Genomic DNA, 16,702 nt, shown 5'->3' on the forward strand with positions numbered 1-16,702 from the left:
CTGCTGCCTTGCCTGATTGCAAATCATTGCCTACACTGTGTGGCGAGTAGCCATCTCCCTAGTTCATAAAATTGTATTCAATCCTGGATTTTACTTTTCAAATAAGCGTAGAAAGAATGGCTATAATATGCAGCCTGTAATTTTGCAACACATTTACAATTATGTAAATGGCTTTATGTTATAACCTTTGTTGATAAACATGATTTATGTATTAACATTTATACACAAATAATTGTTAGCAAAAGTCATCTTTTGATGAACATATGCAAAATGATATACAAATAAAAAGTTAAACATACCACATATTAACAAAAAATACAACTTTCCAATATCATTTTTAAATTTAATCCATTATCCATATAATCATAAACAAAATTTCATTAGTGTTTGACCTGATCTGGAGACAGCTCATTGCTTTATGAAGATGTCAAGGCCTGACTTTATATTTTGCGTCCAGTCACTCATTTTCAAGCCTACATGTTTTCTGTTCCTTGCTATTTTTATTTTACCACTCTGATTTTGAGGAAGGAAAACATACTACATACTTTTTATATCTTTTCTATGATTTGTAATTGTGTGATCTCTTATGTTCTGTCTCTTCCATGTCATCAAATGAACCAAGGCTGAGAAAGTGTTTTTACCTTTTTATTTGACATGAAGTAATACATGCTGTAATTGTGTTGAAACAAATGTTCAGGAAATTATTTTCCTATTAATTGAACTGTAGGTACAAAACCTACAATATAGTGTAAGAATTCAAGATTCATTGGTAGGAGGGACACCTGTTATCTTTGATGGGGAATCATTGGAAGATGTAGAAGTAACTTTAGGTGTGTCTTAGGAAGGTATGTTGGGACCCTTGCTTTTCATGTTGTGCGTTTTTCATCTGACGTACAGTATTAACAATAACCTCAGACTTGCAGACAATGCAATTATCTTTAATGAAGTATTACATGAAAAAAGCTGCACAAATATCCACAAGATCACAGTAAGATTTCAAAGTTGTGCAGAGTATGGAAACATACTTTAAACCCTCAGTATGCTAAAATTATGCATTTAAAACATGCAAAAACTATATGCTACAGTATAAGTCACTCACAATTATAATCATTCACTTGAGACAAATACCTCAGTGTAATGATTTATGCCAATATCAAATGGAATGATCACATTGACTCAACTGTAAGTAAAGCAGGTGATAGACTTTGGTTTATTGGTTGGATATTGTGTAAATGCAGTCAGTCTACGAAGGAGGTTGCAATAGCACACCAAAAAGTTGCTCAAGTGTGTGGTCATATACCAGATGGGATTAACAGGCCACATACTGAGTAGACATGTCTGAAAGAACAGACACCATGCATCATATAATTTGATAGGCCTAGCTGGGCAATGGATCCACCATCTTCAGTGCAGAAGCACAAATACGTCCAACCTCTTGTGGAAATCTCAAAGAGTGAACAAGGAGGAAATGGACAGGGGCTGCGGGTAGGTGGTGCTTGATTGGAATGTGAATTATCAATGAGTGCTGAGATAGTCCACGCAGTTGCGATAACACTGTATCCTGGATGGTGCAGTGGTTATGTAGTGTTTCAAGAATTTCTGCGTAAATTCTAGAACCACTCAGCCTTCTACCCTCTCGAACACATGATATTTTATATACGAGTGTGAGAGAGTGGAATCCTACCTACTGTGCATCACATGTCTGTGTGTGCAGGTTTAAATTCAGTCGCAGGAAGAATGTAGATGCAGAGGTCAAATGGCACTGACAAGTACCTGTTTGGCAGTACATGGATGTTTAGTGAGTGCATATGAGCGGACCATGGCGTATTTGCATAACTCTGTGATAATAGTGTCAGTGACTATTACTAGTGAAAAACATAACTCTTAAAAGAACTCTTATTCCAGCCTGGCTAGAGGCAAGATGTATTTCATGAATCCTGTGATATAGATTTATGGTTATTAAGCCAACTCTTTTGTGGATATAATTAGATTTGTTTCTGGCATGAGGTGATATGAGTGACTTACAAGAAGTCAGATGTTTATGGGAGAAGGGAGAAGTTTGTTCTGTATGAAGTTTTAATATATCGTTAGTTGGTGAAAAGTAACCTTTGAGTATCTACTTATTTCACAAGTAGAGGGAGAATTTTAAATATTCCTGTACCTAGCATCACTCTTCAGAGAAGAAGTTTAAAGAGATTCTAGAAGCCAGTGAAGAAGATCAGCTGTGGACAACAAGTAAGTCATCTCGTAAAAGGAGTGGAAGTTAGTATATTTACTTCACATGTAAATCGTTGTGAAAAGCATTAGAACATGGCAATCATGGCAGGACAGGAGAAACAGGAATTCTAAGACCAAAAACTGAGGAAAGAAGCTGTTGTATGTTGCCATAGCAATTAAACCAAATACGACAAAAAATTTACTCCAAGATAATGGAACATGCTCAAGTATTTAAAGGAAAAAAATTTTTGAATTGAGAAATAGAGAAAAAGATTCCAGTGTGTTTCTCTAAGAAGAAATATGCCTAGAACACATCAATAAATAAGATCCAGTGTGGGGAGTGTAGAGCTCTCACACACATCACAGGGATGCAGATGTGGAAACCAACATCCAATGCCGCCAGCACCAACTGCTGTTCACCAGTGCTGACCTACCTCCACCTCCCCTCACTGACATAGCACAAATTCTCCGCTGGGTGAGCATAAAACAGAACTTTATTGTTTTAGTACACAGTGGTACAAACTGTTCAGTGAACTTTATTAGTGTAGTTATCATACTTAAAGTTAGTTAAATGCTTACAAGATCTAAAGCTTGCAAGAATATGGATGACATACAACTCAAGAACCAGCTATGGCAATGAAAGTTAGTAAGGAAGTGCCTGACTGTTCTGAGTTAGTAAATTTAATCAAAACTCAAAATGTGACTAAGTGAAAAACTAGAATCAGTAAATTCTTGATTAGATACCCAGAGCAAAGCTTTAAATGCTCAATTAAATGCCCAGTGTGAAGCTTTAAGTATTCAATTAAATGCCCAATTGAAGGCTCAGAGGGAAACTTTTGGTTTATTAAACGCCAAAGTCGATTCATAAAGTAAAGAATTTAGTAATCTATGCGAAGGCATGGGTGCTATGAAGACTGAATTCAAAGCATTAAATAATAAAGTAGATAATTTAAAAATAGATTTAAAGAATGAATTGACTAGTTCCTTGACCCTTCAGGTAAATCAAATGTTTACTGACCTTAGTCAGAAACAGAATGATAATTTCCTAGACCTATGAAAAAAAGTAGGAATTTAACATTGTAGACAGATGTAATACTGAGAATCCGAAATCAATGAAAAGTTAGGATCCTTTGAAAATGTATGCAATGTTAAGTTTAATGCTGTAAAGCAGGGATTTAATACTTTAAAAGAGAATGCAGATAAGCTGAACGAATTAATGACTGTCATTCAGTCACAAATTACAGGTGTAAGTACACGAGTAGACAATGTAGAAAGAAGCTTCAAAGAGAAAATAGCAAACTCTAATATTGTAAATATAAGTAGTCTGGAGGAAGAAGTTGAAGAAATTATAGATAAGAAAGTCACTGAGAGAATAACATCCGGTAATGTGTCGTCTATTGCTTCTTCCGAACTTACTGATACCAGGAAGGGCACAGATGACCTGTGGAGAGAAGTCAAGCTTATCCAGGACAAAGTAGAAAAGCAGGTAACATCACTAAATGTTGTGTTAAGTAGTGAAGCAGTTACTGATTTGCAATGAGCAGAATTCAGGGTTATCCAGACAATTCCCTAAATTCTAGCCCAATGGAGATGTACATCTGACACATTTCTTGAAAAGGTTTAACCAAATTTGCCGAAAAATTGGGAAGAACCAAAAAAGATTGAATGTGCTGTGGGTTACTTTTTAGGGGAAGCTGCAGAATGGGAGACTGTAAATATTGAGAACTTTTCTTCTTGGGCAGATTTCCAAAAGAAATTTAAAGAGAAGTACTGGTCTGCAAGTGCCCAGGAAAAATTAATATCTGATCTGTGGGCCCCAAAATATTACAATAGCACTTGGGTTACTATGAGGAAGTATTTCAATTGGCATTTAACACAGGCAAAGTCTTTAGGTAAGCCAATGGAAGAGGAAGGATTAGTTCGAATTTTAATTAGATGATTACCGATCTATGCGAGGAAAGATATTTTAGGTAGTGGTTGGAAAACAGTAGAGGAGTTGTTATCTTTTGTTGATGCCCTTGATGCATTGAATAAGGACTGCAATGGGGGACATGAGAGAAGCCTCTGCTAATGATGTGTCATTAATAACACATTCGGGCGTCCCCTGGGCAATGGCTCTAAGCCGGCAGATTCTCTCACACCAGAAGCATCACAGTAGAGTGACATAATGTCTTGAGGAAAACTGGATAGGTTCTTATCAGAACCTTGCAAAGAACAACTGCTGAGCGAGCTTTGTCAAAAAACCAAATGTTATGCACTCTGCGTGCAAGAAACGCATAGGGACATCCAACACCGACGCCCCAAGGTTCCAGGGATGAAACTAGTAGCAGAAAGACCACACGCGCAATACGGGAGTGCTGTGTTCACCAAACTGGACCTCCAAGTGGGGATGGCAGATCACACTGAGGAGAGAGATATCAAGATCATCACAGTGGAATTTGGTGAATACACAGTGACCTCACTGTATAAGCCCCCAAATGTAGACTTCCACTTTGAATCACCAGTAAAAATCGATAAACAGAAAACGGCTTTCATCATTGGCGATTTCAACAGCCATAGTCACTTATGGGGATATGAACAAAAAGAAAAAAACGATGAAGCCGTTCTGGTGTGGGCTGAGTCAAACCACCTGTCACTTATCCACTACAGCAAACTTCCCACATCTTTCAACAGCAGCAGGTGGCGCCATGGATACAACCTGGACCTCCTACTTATCGGCGAAAAAATAGCACAACAGTGCTTTAAGTCCATCTATGCCCCCATCCCAAAGACGCAACATCGCCCAACAATGTGCCAAATGTTGCCAATAGTTATACCATGAAGAGTAAAGTTCAGAAGGAGATATAATTTCAGGAAGGCAGACTGGCCCAAATTCACCAGAGTACTAGAAGAGAGAGTCCAGACATACAGCCCAGATCCAGAGAACTATGACAGCTTCGTGGACACCGTCAAAACCTGCTCCTGAGCGTCTATTCCAAGGGGATGCAGAACAAGTAACACACCAGGACTCACCCAGGAAACAGTAGCCCTGCTGCGAGAGTATCAAATGCTCTTCAAAAGAAACCCCTCCAGTGAAGAAACCCTCACCATTTATTACCTCCCGGATATCAGAAGTGATAAGAGAGCAGTGGACCAAACTGATGGAGGAAACTAATTTTGGCAGAGATAGTCAAAAGGCCTGGAAACTCATAAAACACCTACCCAATGACCCCACCAAACCAAATCTACACGCAAACCTCACAGCAGACCAAATTGCACACCAGCTTCTCACAAATGGGAAACCACCAATATACGACAATCTAAAGACAAAAAAGAGGGGCATAGAACGAAACCCCCCTCAGGAGACCGAAGAACTATCCAAGCCATTTACCTTGGCAGAACTGGAGAAGGCGATCAGTAAGTGCAAAATGCAGAGAGCAGCTGGCCTTGATGATATATAAATTGAGCAAATAAAGCATTTTGAACCTGTAACAAGGAAATGGCTAGTCAATATGATGAACAACTGCATGACATCCTGCAAAATTCCAAAAATCTGGAGAAAATCGCAAGTCATTGCCATCCTAAAACCAGGCAAAGAATGTGACAATCCCAAAAACTACAGGCCAATCTCTCTGCTATGCCATATGTGCAAGGTTTTGGAAAGGATGATACTCCACAGAATCACGGATGCCATCGAGCCTCCCCTGATCCCACAACAAGCAGGCTTCAGACAGGGCAAATGCTGCACGTCACAGGTGCTAAAATTAACGCAACACATAGAGGGTGGGTTTGAGAACAGGAAGATCACCAGGGCTGTCTTCCCAGACCTATCAGCAGCCTAGACACACTCAACCACTGACTGCTCCTGGGGAAAATATACGCAATGAGTAAGGACTACAGACTAACCTTACTGATTGGAAACCTACTCCAGAATCAAAGATTCTTTGTGGATTTTCAGGGACAGAGAAGCCAGTGGAGGATACAGAAAAATTGCCCCCCCCAAGGAAGCATACTGGCCCCAACACTTTTTAATATATGTACTAATGACCAGCCCTTCCCCCAAGGCACCGAAATCGTCATATATACAGGTGACTGTGCCATTACCGCTCAAGCAGACAGCTTTGAAACTGTTGAACAGAATCTTTCAGAAGCCCTCGAACAGCTTGCCACCTACTATAAGGGGAACCAACTCAAACCCAACCCAGGGAAAACCCAAACCTGCGCTTTCCACCTAAAGAACAGACAATCTGCAAGAAGACTACAACTTAACTGGGAAGGAGTGCCCCTGGAACATTGCGAAACACCAGAATACTTAGGGGTCACCTTGGATAGAGCACTCACCTATAAAAAACACTGCATGAACACTAAATACAAAGCAGCCACGAGAAACAACATTGTGCGCAAACTAACAGGCACTACATGGGGGTCACAGCCTTTAATAGTGAGAACCACAGCTCTTGCTTGTGCTATTCAACAGCGGAGTACGCTTGCCTTGTGTGGTATAATTCTAGCCACGCCAAGCAAGTGGACATACCGCTTAATGAATCCTGCAGCATCATCACAGGCTGTCTGAGACCACCCCCAACTGATAAATTGTACTGCTTGGCAGGCGTGGCCCCACCAGATATTAAAAGGAAAGTAGAGGCCAGGAAGGAAAAGACAAAGGCGTTGAACTCATCTGCCCACCCACTGTACAAACACCAGCCAGCCCGCTGTCAACTAAAATCTAGAAAAAAGCTTCCTGCACACAGCAGAAAACATCGTCGGGACACCGCAGCAAGTGAGGCTGGCAATGTGGCGAGAAGAAAACGCGCACCTTGGGGAATGGTTAGTCCCAAATGAAGAACTCCCTCCCGGCCATATGGAAGGATGGATGACATGGAAATGTCTTAACAGGCTGTGCCCTGGTGTCACACGATCCAAAGAGAATATGCGCAAATGGGGCCTCTCAAATGAACTGGCGCTGTGTGACTGTGGACACACTCAAACCACCATCCACCTCACGCAGTGTGTGCTGTGCCCAAGCACTTGCACCATGAAGGATTTGATGAATGACTCCCCAGAAGCACTGGACGTGGCCAGGTTCTGGTCCAAGACTTCATAAAATAAAAAAACCACTTGACCCTGCTTATATATCTGTATACTCTTATACTCTTTTTTTATTTGTTATATACTCGATATGTATGCGTTAATCATTCTGATTTTATGTACAATGCTTCTGCCACAATTAAATAAATGAAATGAAAACTTACACCAATGTGAAAGCCTGAACTACAAAAGGAGTAGCAGGAATAATTTTAAAAAACATAGCGAGAGTACACCAATGCAGTAAGAAAAAGTATGACGACAATTGTCAGAGGAAACACCCTCCTTCAAATTTAGGTCCAGTGACTGCTCAAGGATCTGTACTGAGTAACAATAGAACACAAAATGGTGATGTGATATCTCATTTTGATCACCAGCCTGTAATTAGTAGTAATGAGGAAAACGTGGTTTGATCTGGATCCAGGGCAGGGAGCTAGGTCGTGGAGATACATTAAGAGGCCTTGTTCCATATGAGTATGTTAACTTTACCCACAAAATATCCACAAAGGAATGGTTGCTGCATGAAGAACAAAGCTTAGCTACCAATAACCCACAACCTATAACAGCAGGTGCCATGGAAAATTCTGAGGTTAACATATTTATAGATTCAGGGAGTGAGGTATCACTCATCTCCAACATATTCTTTCATTCATTACAGACTAAGCAACAATTACTGCTATTGCCAGTAACTGGAGTTTACATAGTCAGAATAACAGGAACAAAAAGTAAAATTGTGAAATACGAAACCCAAGTGAACTGCAATATTGGAAAAACGTTATTTCATTAAATGCTGTTGGTAGTAGAAGATATTAATAGAGATGTATTGTTGGGTTTAGATTGGTTATTAGAGTTTAAAATTATCTTAAACTTTACAAAAATCTTCTTTGTTTTGGTAAAGGGGACAGTGCATGTTGGATATCATTTGTGACAGATAACTACATTGGAAAACAAACAACTGAGTGTTAGTGTTTGTGATTAACCAATACAGCACCATTGGTGCCAAAGATCAATAATGTAGATCATGTACCAAACTGACATACAAGACAAAGTTAACAAGACCCTAATATTAACAGATCAACAAAGACGAAATTTGTAGAAAATTCTAATGGAGTGTGAAGTCGTATTTTCCAATCTTCCAGGTTTTATCAGTGACTACATCTGCGTATTTGAAATCAAAGATGACTCCCCATTCCTTTGCAAACCATATCCAATACCCGTAAGTTTGGAAGAAGCAGTTAGGGATGAAATTATAGAATGAAGTTCCAGTGTAATGAATAATCCTCTGGTCGTGATAAAAAAAGCTATGGTGGGGAGGGAAGGGGGTGCGGGGGTAGGGGGGTACGATTAGTGTTAAGACGCACGTACATTGAATAGTCATATAGAGAACAAGAGAGACTGACTGATTAATATTGACAAATCGTTATCCCAATTTGAAAAGGCAAGGTTCTTTAGCATGATGGATTTGACTGTGGGATATTGGCAAGTAAAGTTATATCCCGAATCCTAAAAGCATACAGCATTTTTGTTTGGTGGTAAATCATATCATTTCAATGTATTGCCATTTGGACTTAATATCTCTGTGTCCATGTATTTAAATGTGCATTAGATGAGGCACTGGGAGAGAGTCATTAAAGGATTTGATAATATATGTAGACGATATCCTGATAATATCAGTTACTTGGGAAGAATATTGTTTAACTTTGTGCAAGCTGTAGAAAAAATTTAAAGAGAAAGGTATTACAGTGAAACTGTCTAAATTGTACTAGGTATTACAGTGAAACTGTCTAAATTGTACTTTGTGCACCAAGAACTTAAGTTCTTAGGTCATATTGTAGGGGTAGAGGGAATTAGACTGGACCCGGAATGCATAAAAGCTATCAAAGAATGTCCACACCCCAAAAACATAAGAAAATTAAATATGTTTATAACCTAAGTGTACAGTGACCAAAATGTAAATTAAGTAGCAAACATACGTACATATTCTAGGCCACTGATGATGCCTTGCAGAAAATAAAAGTGAAACGCCTATGGCACTAAAATTGTTTTATACAGTTTCTGTCAGGTGGTCCATAAGTAAAAATTATCAATATACCGTAATATTACATGCAACTGAGGAAGACAGGACTACAAAAGTTGAAGATGTCAATTAAAAGGATTTATAGGTAGGACTAGATACTATAGATGGTACATATGAGGGCAAGAACTAAATGACATAAGAATTTTATGCTTTCTAAGAAAAGGAGTACCGTGGATTTGGGATCAAGGTGCAAATTATGCATTTGAGAATGTTAAAAGAGCGCTTATCGAATCACCAATATTACATCATCCTGTGATGGGTGAAACATTTAAAATTTTGACAGATGAATCTGATTATGGTATTGCTGGCAAAATTTTCCAAGGAGAGTGGGATCCAAATAATGTAAAACACAGAATCATAGCTCTTACAAGTCATAGCCTAAATAGGCATGAAATAAATCATACCGCTACCAAAAAAGAACTATTGGCAATTGATTGGAGTATTCAAAAATTTCAAACACTAGTATGGGGATCAGAAAACCATGTTTATACAGATCATCAAGCTTTATCCTTTCTAATGAGTATTCAATTATTACACAGGAGGTTAATGCATTGGATGGTTTTCCTACGGGATTATGATATTAGGATACAATATGTAAAAGATTCCAAAAATATAATACCTGATGCTTTGTCTAGGCTACCTATAGGAATGGAAGAACTGAAATGTATGGAAGGACTCGGCATTATTTTTGCCATTAATTTTATGTCAGCAGAATATCCGAACATCAGAGTAAAGGAAATGGCTCAAAGAATAACAGAAAATATTCATCATGATCCCTATTTTACAGAAATATTCTCTATGTGTATTCAGAACTCATTACCTCCTAATGAAGTAGGAAAATGGAAAATTATAGGTCACAACTTGTTTTGGTGAGACAGTGTAACATCACAGCATTGGCGCTTGTGTATTCCGAAGGTAATGGAAGATGCACTTGTGTGGTATGTTCATACAGGATATAGACACTTCAGAATCAAAAAGTGTATAGCCCATACGAGTAAGTTTTATTATTTTAAGAAGCTAGTGCATAGAATACATTTTTGATAAGAACTTGTGTAATTTGCCAGAAAGTGAAAGAGCATAATACTCATGTGAAATACAAAATGTATTCTATAATTTTTGTGTCATTACATGATCTCACAGAGGCAGATTTTTTTGAACCAGTTCCAAAAGGAAAGGGAGGAGTATCATACATTTTGGTCATCATAGAATGCTGGTCAAAATATGTTAAAGTATATCCCATTGAAAAAACAAATACCCAAACAGTTGTACACTGTTTACAGCAATACTTTCTGGAAGTAGGTAAACCAAAATGGTTGCTTACGGATAATGGCCAACAATTCGTGAGTAACGAATTTAAAGAATTCCTACTGTGGGAAGATATTTGTCAGGTGTTAATATCCAATTATAACCCATCATCAAACCCATGTGAATGAGTAATGAAGGAAATTGGAAAATTATGCCGTACTTACTGTCATGAGAAAGATATGTTGTAAGCAACAAAAATTAAGGACTTTGAACTCTTCCTTAATGAATTACTACACCTATCAACTGGGTTGATGCCTTTAGAAGTTATAGATAAACCCTTTATAGGAGAACCTCTAATTAAATGTTTTAATTGGCCTGAACAACAGGGTATTGATTACGAAGTGAATCAGGGAATAGTTGCTAAGAACTTAGTTGAAAAAGCACAACAAAGAGTAAATAAGCCAAATGAAAAGGCTGTAAAACCTCAGTACAAAGTCAATGACATAGTTCTTATAAGACAACATCTTCAAGGCTCTGCTCTGAAAAAAGAGACCCGTAAGTTTTTTCAAAAATATGAAGGACCATACGGAGTACAAACAGTGATCCATCCTAAGACATTATTTTTAGTAGATCCTACAACTGAATCGGAAAAGGGGAAGTACAATGTAAAAGATGTGAAATTGTATGTCCCCCAGAGACACATTCTGAGTTAACGGGCGGAGTGACGACCATTGGATCACAAGCTGTTTTCGGTGTTTCTTCCAAAATAGTTTTCCTACATTGAATTCCCTTAAAATCTTAAACTATTCTGTCATCTATTCCTAACATCTATTAATATCCTGTAATCTTATTACTTAGTAAACTGGATATGACAATAAAATATCACCAAAAAGAAATGATATCTAGACAATACAAAATTGAATAGATTATTATATTTATTGATAATATAATATGAGGTAACTAATGAAATAACTGTGATACCAGAGTGTATAAATTTTCTATTTTGTATAGAGTATTTTATACCTTTTATGAGATGTGATGTAAATGGGAGGATTTGTATAGGTTTCGAAAGGAGTGGGTACTGTTGATAAAAGCATGGTTTACAAGAGCAAATAAATCATGGCTAACACAAAACACACATCACACCTTTCAGACAAACCTCGCAAACAAGTATGCCTGATTTTTCACCATTTGCTGTTACCATAGGGTTGCTAATATTTCCTTCGGGGACCTCAAGGGTGAAGTTGAGAATGTCTGTTCTGTAGAAGACGATTTAACACCAAACCTCCTCGAGCATCTCACTCAAGTATCTGAGATGTAGGGATCCTGGGGAAGGGGGGTTGGAAGGGTTTCCTGTCTTTGGGGCTATCTTCTTTGATCTTAGCAACCATATCTATTTTTTTTTCTTTCCTTTCTTACTTCTCATTTGAGGACCTATCTATTTTTTTCCCCTCTTTCCACAGCCGCAAAGTTATATCATTGAAGTCCTTCCATGTTTCCATGGTTTATAATAACCTACATCTTATATTAAGATAAGAAGGCTGAAGAATCAGACTACAAAACACACATCTGCATAAACACAAAAATTCATTTAGACACAAACATTCAAATTAGAGACTAAAACGCCTGTCATAAAGTGAGAATCGTCAGGTATTGTAGGGGAAAAATATGTGTACACAGGGAAATATGAAAACATATATAAACTACAACAATTCCACATCACATATGTATATAACAACTATGCCGATTCTACATCGAGTATACATAAGAAAGAGAATGTAAGCCAGAGTGGAATTAATTGGGATAGTCATTTAAGAAAAGTCAGAGCAATAAGTACTCTGATGAATTGATGAATTATAGAATAGTGGGACTTGAATAGTATATGTAGACATATTACCTACTGAGAGTATAGAAGTTGAGAAGTTGAGGACTCTAGGGATTGAATAATGTATTAAAAAGTGAATATGAAATGTAAAATAGGTTTGTATCTTTACCAGAGAATACCTAATTATCCTATACATGGAAACATATACTAGAGTAATGAACTGTGAGACCTACTCAGAAAGGATAAGAGGGGCATATCCAGAATTTGCTAAGTATATAGGGCAGGTGTACCTACATGGAGATAGGACGACTTGTGGCTTAAAAAATAGGGATGTTTTATTAGGGGCATACCTACCAGAATGGATAGTGGAAGTGCTCTCATAAGATCAACCCACAATCAAGGTATAGGTACTGATCCTAGGAGAAGGGGACAGTATCATGACAGAAGTCACACATTTTATAGGGGTTATTCTGGAAAGTTGGAATTGTATGAACAATGGCATTATTATGTTTCATGAAAGTTTGCAAGGGTCAAAAGAACACAGTCATTTTGCCCAGAGTTCCTCCAAACTACAAAAAATAGTAAGAATAGTACGTACTAAGGAAAGGTAGTACAAAAGATGAACACCTGGAATTTACGATTGGAAATAAAGAAGGAGTCCTCACAGTTCCTAAATACTAGGAATTGTGAGGACTCCTTCTTTATTTCCAATCATGAAGAGCTGACTAAAACCATGAGTGAATGCTCATGGCTTAATATTAAAGTAGGATGAGAGAGAATAGCCAAGTAGTAAGTGAAAGATTATTCATAGTTATTGAAAGAAAAGATATGTGTACTGTTAAAATATGAAATTGTTATTATGTGTGATACTGAGGGGAGGGATATGTAGTGTTTTGAGAATTTCTGCATAAATTCTAGAACCATTCAGCCTTCTACCATCTTGAACACACAATATTTTAGATATGAGTGTGAGAGAGCGGAATCCTACCTACTGCACATCACATGTCTGTGTATGCAAGTTTAAATTCAGTTGCAGAAAGAATGTGGATGCAGAGTCAGATGTTTATGTGAGATGGGAGAAGTTTGTTCTGTATTAAGTTTTAATATATCATTAGTTGATGAAAAGTAACCTTTGAGTATTTACTTATTTCACAAGTAGAGGGAGAATTTTAAATATTCCTGTACCTAAAATCACTCTTCAGAGAAGAAGTTTAAAGCCAGTGAAGAAGATCGGCTACGGACAACAAGTAAGTCATATCATAAAAGTAGTGGAAGTTACTATTCTACTTCACACTTTATTCATTGTCAAAAGCTTTAGCGTTTCCCCGACTGCCTAGTGAGCAAAATGCAGCTGACAGCATTGATTGCCTCCCTTTCCTTTCGTTTCTTCCCATCTTCACCTTCAATTTACAGATAACACAGCTTCAAGAACCATTTTTACGTGAGGAATGTGGGAATACACTATAGTCCCCTTTGAATTACTCCCCTGGTGGCAATAAAATCAAGATCTGACTAACTACAGTGTAAGCAGTTATTCTTCTCTCAGACTCTATACACAAATTAAACAGGAAGAAAACCTAATACATAGCAAAATGTGAAGTACATTCTGCCTTGCACTTCATAGAAATCAAAGTGTAGATGTACGTATAGACTTGTGTCAATTAGGATTTCATTGTAAAATTAAACTTGATCTTACAACTCGCATCTTCAAATTTCATAAGAGCACACTTTTAATAGCAAGCTTACTAACTAAAAATATTTATGTACTTACTTTGCTGTGTAGGTACCAAAATCTAACAGAATTTATGTAAATTTTGTTCATTACCCCAGTCTTTCTGTGGTATTTTTTATTCACGTTAGTCAAATTTGTACATAGATACTTTCTTAAATTAATGGGAATTATTGAGCAAGTGTATTTATTTTCACTGCAATGGTAATTGCATGTGTTTATAAATGAATTCTGTGCCTTGAGATTGTACTTCTTTGCAGGAGCAATGTAATTATGAGACTTGGCCAAAATGTTTTTGGTGTCACATAATTCCATGCAGCAAATAAAAAAATATCTTTAGATTAATACAACGTAAACAAAGGCAAATCTATCTGAAGCAGAATGATTTTGTATGCAATTTTCATTGTACTTTACCTTCAAGTTGTACTGTGTTCTTGATAAGACCACGCCCAATGTAACGAGTAAGAAGTGCCAAATGATCCTGAAGTGCTATATGATATTTTGAAACCAGTGTTTGTAGAAGAAATATTTGTTTAGCTGACAATGGATATCTACCACAGTTCATAGCCTGAAAATAAAGTACATAAGATTCAAAAACTGCTGCATATTATTATCTCCAGTTCAACAGACTCATAATTTCATTGAAATTGTTTTCTGACACTGGCACACAAAAGGAAGTAAGGAACTGACAGATTCTCTCAATCTCACCATACTAAAGACTGAAACCTTTGTTTGCTGCAAACAAAAATGACATCAAAATGTTTTTCATCTCTTCCAATGTTACCAAGCATTGTTGGCATCAAAGTTCACAACAGAGTATCTGCTGTCTTACTAAACATGTATAAACACCATGATTATAGAAATTCAGATACACTTACTATGAAAACAACTTTTTTATCATAATAAATGGACCAGAATCCAAATAATTTAACCTGCAAACATGGCTGCTGTTAGAAAATCAAAACCAAATGATAATGAAACACCATATGTGAAATATTTATATGTAATATAAAATGATAGCATTATCAGTAATAACAACATAAGTATAGTAGTCAGTTCACAAGAACTCATCAACCTGTATAGGATTCACTATGTCACACACAAATCTTTACACTTTGTTTACTTCTATTTAGTTGTGCCAAATAAGCAGCGTATCATAGTACTTTCAAAAATGTTATATTTATATTCTTATACCTCATCACTGTCATGTTGAACAGTTTCCAGTGAGAAGCTTGGTCTGTTTGGAACATGAGCAGCCAACATCAGAAAATTAGAAGATGAAAACAGGTTTAAAGTAGAATTTAAAGAATGTTTTTACTCAGTAAATGACCATTTATGCCAATAAATAATTTGCAAATGCTGTCTTTCATCCCATAAAATTTCTGTTAATTTTGTATATCTGATGAACAGCTGTTGAGTGTGGTAAAATCTTTACTGAATTATTGTAGTGTATATAAGGGATACCTGTTTAGGGAAGACAAAAGCAAAGCCTTAGGGCAAACAGACTATGCAGTTCCAATACTGTTAGTATATATGTATAAAAGGTTGTATTACTGTGGCTTGTATGACCAAGTATAATTCTTTGTACATTTTTTGTGCAATTTTCTATGTATTATTCTTTGTACTACTTAATGTAAAATTCTGTATGTTTCTCTTCCATAAATTGTTTCTCATAAATGTACTTTTTGACAACATCCATACAATATTTATTGTCTATGGGTGATAAATAAATAATAAGTAAATAAGCTTTGCCATATAGTCCTGTTTTTTTCCCAACATTTTTTTTTGTGTTTACTCTGGTTTAGTCCACACCTCTTTTTTCAACATATTTGCCAATACCTTTCAGCCATCTGTCCATTGGACTTTCTCTTGGTCATTTCCTTTGCATCTACATTTCATGTACCTTCTTGGGAATCCTCTTGTTTTCCATTCCCTTTTAAGCGCCTATACCATCTTAGCCTTGATGTTACCATCCAGCTTTACAAGGATTCCTCTTTTACTATTTCCCTTACTCTTTCATTCATCATCGTATCTCTCCTCATCACTCCTATCCTACTTTTCAGGAACTCCATTTCACACACTTGTGATCTGTTTGCATCTCTTTTCTTCATTACCCATATCTAACTCGTGCACAATGGCAGCAACAAATTACGAATATCTGAATACTTTTTACAAAATAAATGAGGAAGCATGGAATAAACCATGTTCCTGTAACAAAACAACAAGAAAAGGTGTGAGTTGCAAAACTGTAAGAGGAAATTCCATTACTCATGTGTAAATGCAACAAATACTGTGAAAAGCTGGAAATGTAGTGATTGTTTTCATTCTGAATGTGACGATATGAATGAAATCAAAACAGACCTGTTAAAAATGTGTGTGTGCAAAAAGTTAAGGAATGAAGTCACAATAGTAAGAAAGGAACTTAAGTATTTGAAAACAGTTATACGTGTACTAACAAACAAACTACAGAAGTGAGTCAGCCAAGAAAGAAATGTGTAAAAGCTACAGATTTGAAGCATCCAGCATAAGACGTGATTCACAACAC

General features: G+C 36.9%; 1 protein-coding gene across 1 annotated transcript in view; it reads right to left on the minus strand.

Annotated features, from left to right (window-relative positions):
• The window catches only part of LOC126416456 (probable glutamine--tRNA ligase), an 82,249-nt gene that overhangs the window by 31,204 nt on the left and 34,343 nt on the right, over positions 1–16,702 (minus strand). The window contains exon 2 of the mRNA XM_050084189.1: positions 14,572–14,725. Within this exon, the coding sequence (XP_049940146.1) occupies positions 14,572–14,725 (154 nt within the window). The remainder of the gene's footprint in view (positions 1–14,571; positions 14,726–16,702) is intronic.

The sequence above is a fragment of the Schistocerca serialis genome, chromosome 8 (genome assembly GCF_023864345.2).
Source record: "Schistocerca serialis cubense isolate TAMUIC-IGC-003099 chromosome 8, iqSchSeri2.2, whole genome shotgun sequence".
Taxonomy (NCBI): domain Eukaryota; kingdom Metazoa; phylum Arthropoda; class Insecta; order Orthoptera; family Acrididae; genus Schistocerca; species Schistocerca serialis.